The sequence below is a fragment of the Phacochoerus africanus genome, chromosome 11 (genome assembly GCF_016906955.1).
Source record: "Phacochoerus africanus isolate WHEZ1 chromosome 11, ROS_Pafr_v1, whole genome shotgun sequence".
NCBI classification, from domain to species: domain Eukaryota; kingdom Metazoa; phylum Chordata; class Mammalia; order Artiodactyla; family Suidae; genus Phacochoerus; species Phacochoerus africanus.
The window spans coordinates 44,117,605-44,123,604 of NC_062554.1; the positions used below are offsets into that span (position 1 = coordinate 44,117,605).

The window sequence follows — 6,000 nt, forward strand, 5'->3', positions numbered from 1 at the left end:
CACCTCTGGCTTGAGCCAGATCTATGACTTTCTAGGGAGCTGGCATCAAAGTCAGAATGTTAAAATAAACAGCTTTGATGCTGAAAGTGGAATACTGGAGAGACTAGTCCAAATCAATCTTAGCTCTTAACAAAGTTTCAACAAAGTTAGTAACCTCATCACAACTACATTAAAATGAAGTTAGTCATCTTTCAATAGTCATTTCTAGATTATCTAGGGATGGAACTATCCTTCTCAAGTGTAACTAATGTAACTCTTGCTTTCAATTTCTTTTTGACATAATTATCTTTTCTATGTACTAATAAACCTTGCTTTCAGCCTTCCAATGAGCACAAGTATCATCCTTAGATGTGAAAATAACACCATTAGCCCACTTTGAGTTGTTCTCCTCATGAAAGTGAGTTTGCACTAAACCACACAGGACACACCTGTGTCCTGGCTGGTCAATATTTGGAATGGGGTCATGAGGCAAAATGTTTTCTCTGTGTGATACCTAAAGTTAAGAATCCTGACCTTGGCCCTCTCAGTAGCAAGGGCCTGCATCCAAGTGCAAATGTGTCCTTAAGCCTGTAGGAATGTTTCTTCATATTCTCCATGAAATGTAAAGTGACTCTCTGAAGAAAAGACTGCACTCAAAGGAACTCTATTCTGTCACCAATGTGACAAAGTGTAGTGACACAAACACACTGAATATTCAAGGCAGCCAAATAAAAGCCAATGTTAGTCACAGTTTTCATTAGATAAGTCTTGTAACTATTTAAAAAGTTTAATAGAAAATTATGTTTTTAAATGTCAATTTCATGAAATTAGCCCATAGCCCACAGAAATTAAATCCACTCTCTCAAAGAGGCACCTGAAGTAATAGCAAACTATTTTTTTACCCTGAAAGCACATCATTAGGATGACATCTACTTATACAAAATAAATGGCATGTGCAATCATAAACTGTCCCAAAGGGGTGAAGAGCAAAAAAGGGGAACTATGTCTTGCTCATCTTTGCTACTACAGCATCTGATGAGGAGGAGGAGGATGGTGGCAGTGATGGTAACATTTACTGTATGCCGACTGTGTGCCAGGCACATTTGTTTTAAGAACTTCACATGTATTATCTTATTTAATCTTCATAACACTCAAATTTATAAGTGCTGCTGTCAATTTGTTTTTTAGATGAAGAAATCCAAGCAAAGAGAAGTTAAAATCATCCAGCTATTAAGTAGCAGACGATCCAAAGCCAGGCTGTCTCAAAGCTCAAGCTCTTAACCACAAACCAATAAACAGACAAGTGTTTATTCAGACAAATATCTATTTGCTGAAATACACTTTAAAAGTACTGGGGTTCTCTTGTGGCTCAGTAGGTTAAGGATCCAGCGTTGTCACTGCAGTGGCTCAGGTTGCTGCTGTGGCGTGGGTTTGACCCCTGGCCCAGGAACTTCCACATGTCTCTGCTGTGGCCAAAAAAAGAAAAAAAAATTGTTTTGACCAATTTATAGTTATGTATACTTTTTTTAATGCATACAAAATATATCTACTTTTTGTTCCCATTCATGAATCCAGTGAAAGTATAGTTAGGCACAGGCAACCAACTATAAGGAATTTAAAGAAGAAAATCTTTTTTCTTTAATCTTTTTAATATTTTATAGTGTCCTACCAAAAGAATAGGGCCAGAGACTTTCAGACTAAGGCTCCTCCAAAAGTGGGAACTCACAGAGGGTAGGACAAAGACAGCCGGAGTGAGCTGCTGACCAAAGTTTGTCACAGACGAATATTCTCTCCTGTTAACTGTTCTGCAGTGACGCTCTAAGCACTGCAGTGCTGCCAATATTAAATCTGAGCTCGTGAATGCCGTGCTGCAAAAGTCACCAACAACCAAAGAGGAAAATATTTCCTTTTCTCTACTGATTTTACTTATCCCAGGGTCCTGCTCTACGAGGTACTAGAGTTAACAGAACTTGGGAAAGGGCCAGCTTTACCACTTACTGTTGGACAGAGCACAGTAAGCTTAGTCAATAAATGAAGTTGACTTGAGCCTCTTAGTCCTTAGAATAGGTAGTATGTATAAGAAAAGGTGGCCGTAAATATTTCTCTGATGTTCAGGAGAACCCGCTACCTAATCTCTTTCAGCCAACACAAATATCACCTGAATTACCTGAGTCTGATGGTTATATATGGTTATAGGAAAAACCCAGACCATTCAGTGGCCTACAGAGAGAAAAGGAGAAAGAGAAAATCATATACCTCTAAAAGACTAAAAAAAAAAAAAATACTTCTGGAAAGATATGGGGAAAAAAATAGCTAGCTCTCTTTAGTTCCAAGTGACCTAACTGCAGAAGATAAACGCTGCAGTGCATGGGAGAAAAATCTATCTACCTGACTAACTGAACAGCAGCTTCTGCAACTACAAATAACTAGGCACCTTCCTTCACCATTATATAACCAAAACATGGCCTTTCTAGGCCATCATACTGTATGTCAACAGTTGTTAGACACATCTGAATGTCAGCATTTGAGAAACCCTTCCAAAGTGGATTCAGATAAGCATGGAGCAGGCCAAAATATGTTCATCATTTACCCAGAGCACATGACAACTCCTTGTGAATTAAGCTTCACTCATGTCGTCAGAGTAATTTAAGTAGCGAAAGATAGGGCGCTTGTAACTGTAACTAGGAAATTGCACACAGCTACAGAAACACAAATGAGTACTGGTGGGGTCCTGTCACATATGCAACTCATTGTCAAAGCCATTTCAGGCTCCTTCAGGATTTTGAATATTTCCATACATAGGAATTGCATAACTGCACACCACAAATGATCAAAGATAAAAACCAACATAAACAATGACACCCGTTTATAAACAAGCTGATGTTTAAAATGCTGCAGTCCTAAAGGCCTTAGAAAAAAACTAAGACACATACATACACACACACACTGGAAAATTAGAAAGCGGGCAGACCAGCCATAATTAGCCACTGGCTTTGCTGACTACTGAAGATAGAAATGTCTCTTTTATACATAAAGCCAAGAATCAACTGTTTGCAATTACACTTACAAAACCATTCAACCCTCTCTGTCACAGATTTTTTTTTTTAATCAATATTTTGGTGTATCCAAGGCCAGGAGATTCAAAATTCTCTAAATCATAGACACCATAAACCAGGCAACCAATTAAGTTCATAGAGTCCATCCCCCAGGGGTCAGAGCAAAATAATCACAGGAGTGCAGTGTGATTACTTAAGTGGGAGGGGGAGGGCACAGAGAAAGGAAATACCAAAACAAGGAACAAGGCTCAAACAATTAGAGTTGTTTGTAAACATAAATTTGGTTTGGCTAACAGTAAACACAACTGGAAACACTCAGAGAGGCAGAGATACACCAGAGTCCCCCGCTCAGTCCACCCCCTCCCCCATCAGGGTCTGAGAGTAACATCAGGAAACCTTGAACTTTGGTATCTCTTTCAGCTCAGGCCTGCAGACTTCAGGCCCTCAGGAAAAAAAAAAAAAAAAAAAAGGATGAAAAAGCTGAAGGGGGCCCCCCAGAGGAAGTGAAACTGACCAATCAATTTTCCACAGCCACCCACCCTGCCACCCTGGTCTGAAAGGCCCCTTGCAGTCTGACAGAAAGGAGGGAAAAGGGAACTTCAGGTTGTAAGTGAGCAGGAGAGAAGGCAGAAATAGGTCAACTGCCTTCTGAAAATAAGTGATTGCTGTAAGAGCAAAAACAAGGTAGGTGACAAGAACCAGAGGCTGGGCTGAGGAGGTGAGGGGAAACTGACGTGGCTTTGATAGGAAGAAGGAGCTCTCCGGGTTCTTCCCTACTCAGGTTGAGGGAAACACAAATTGCAGTTTTAAAATATAATGAATGACTACACTGAAAGTATTCATTCAAGTGAGAGGTGAAGCGAAGGAAGAGATTTGGAGTACAAATGGGCTTTGTGCGTCCTAAAACCAAACAATTCCTCCTGATGATTCCAATACTCCCAAAGAAGACCACAGAAAAGTGCTAAAGATATTTCCTCCAAAATGAATTTTCTATGGATATGGATATGGCTTCCTAATTGACCTTGGCCAACTTCACCACTACAGCCCCACAAATCCCTTGGGAACCAAAGGGCCCAATGAGTGGGTTCCTCATACACCTCCTCAGTCACCAGCCTTTCCCCTCATCACTCAGAGCCCTCCCTGGGTTCTATAAAGCTCACAATCCGGGACCCTCCAACAACTAAATATAACCAGCAATCCAGCGTTCCCAAATTGTTTAACCCCTGAATACCTAGTGCCACCATAAACCTAGGACACCCCGCCACCACCGCCTCTGTTCCCTGATCCCCTTCCTGTGGAAAAGCAAAGTAAATTTTTCCTCCTTATTTCCCAGTTTTTTTCATCGCCTCCTCCAATAATCTTACCTGTCCTCAGACCCTCATTCCCACCACCTATCAGTCTTGGACGACCAAATCCTGACTGTTGCCTCTGTCATAAGGTACCAGGTCCCTCATATCTCCCAGCGCCCCCCCCCCCCCGCGCCCACCACATACCCCCAGTATATGTCCCAGCCATCGTGGGTCCCCTCGTCATCCCACGTCTGCCAGTTTTACCCTTGCTTTCCCCCATCCTCTTGGTCCACATTTCCTATTCCCCTGCCTTCATTCCCTTAGGATTTCCTAATTGCTGGTTCCAGAGTCTTCTTAGCTTACTGTCTCCTGGCTCCGGGAGAGTTCCAAACCTCTTCCTTCCAATCATCCCTTCTACTATCCTCCGCACAGCCCTCGGAGCCCCCTCCCCAGCCCCGGCTCCCCAGTTCCCCAGGTCCCCGTGATCACTGGCCCCCTGCGTCCCCTTGCCGTGCAGTTACCCTCTCCTGGGTACCCCCGGTGTCCCCCACCTTCTGCTCGCCCTCTCCTCACTCCCGCCCGGCAGCCCCCTACCCGTTTTCCCGGTCCCCAACGCTCTCCAATTTCCAGAGCCCCGCTCGCCGCGCCGACCCCTCAGCCTCCGTGTCGCGGGGCTCTCCTGCCCCCGCCACACTTGGACGGTCCCGGGCCGCGCAGCTTCCCCGCCGCCCGGTCCCCCCAGCGCCACTACCTTGGCCTTGGTGACGAGGTGCGTGGCCCTCTTGACCACAGCGAAGTTGCCCTTGCCGATGGTGCGGTCGATCTCGTAGTAGCCGATGCGGGCAGGCACCGGCCCGCGGGAGGCCGGGGCTGGAGGACGCGGCGGGCCAGCCGCCGGGGGCACTGCAGCGGGGGCGGCCGGGGGCCCCGGGGCGGGCGGAGGCAGCAGGCGACCCGCTGGCCCGGCTCCCCCAGCTCCGGCTCCGGCAGCCCCGCCAGCTCCGCTCGCCGCCGCCGCCGCCATCTTGTTGTGCAGTGAAACCTCCGGGGCCGCGGGTAGCCGGCGAGGGGGGGTGGAGGGAGCAGGGGGGCGGGAAAAGGAGGGGGGGAGCGGTGGACGTCACTCCGGGAGGCGGAGCGCCCGCGCCGCCTGGGCCCGGCGCCATGGCAACCGTTGGTCACGTGCCGACGCGCGTCACTGCCCAGAGCCATGGCAACCGTGACCTCACCGGCGAGCTCGACCTTCCCGCGTGGGCCGGGTTCCTCCGGCGCCGGCTCCCGGGTGCCCCCCTCCCGGGAGGAGACAGTGGGCACCGCAAGTGTGCCAGCGGGTTCCAAGCCGCCGCAGCATTGCCCGAGTTGAGGGGGTGCTTTTGCCCGACCCAAAGCCTGCCCTCGATCCCCCTGGAACCGCTAATGTGACCCCGACTATGACCTCTGTCCCAGTTCAGCAGTCACTCAGCCTCCTTAAAACAAAATATTTCCTCATCACCAAAAATATTAGCACTGTCCCATTTTAGCCCTTGAGGCCCCAAAGGCAGGAATAGCTACAGTATTAAAGCAACTGTACCCAAGTCGGTAGAGACAGGGGAATTCTTCAGTAAAATTCCTACCTCTTACAAAACCCAGCTCACCCAGTACAACCAATCTAATTGTCACCGAATAGAGAGGAATTG

At 47.1% G+C, this 6,000-nt stretch overlaps 1 protein-coding gene across 1 annotated transcript in view; it reads right to left on the minus strand.

The window, feature by feature from the left end:
* SIK3 (SIK family kinase 3) overlaps positions 1-5,363 on the minus strand; it is a 252,687-nt gene extending 247,324 nt beyond the window's left edge. The window contains 1 exon segment of the mRNA XM_047752064.1: positions 5,076-5,363. Coding sequence (XP_047608020.1) covers positions 5,076-5,348 — 273 coding nt within the window. The 5' untranslated portion in view covers positions 5,349-5,363.
* Positions 5,364-6,000: the final 637 nt, after the last annotated feature.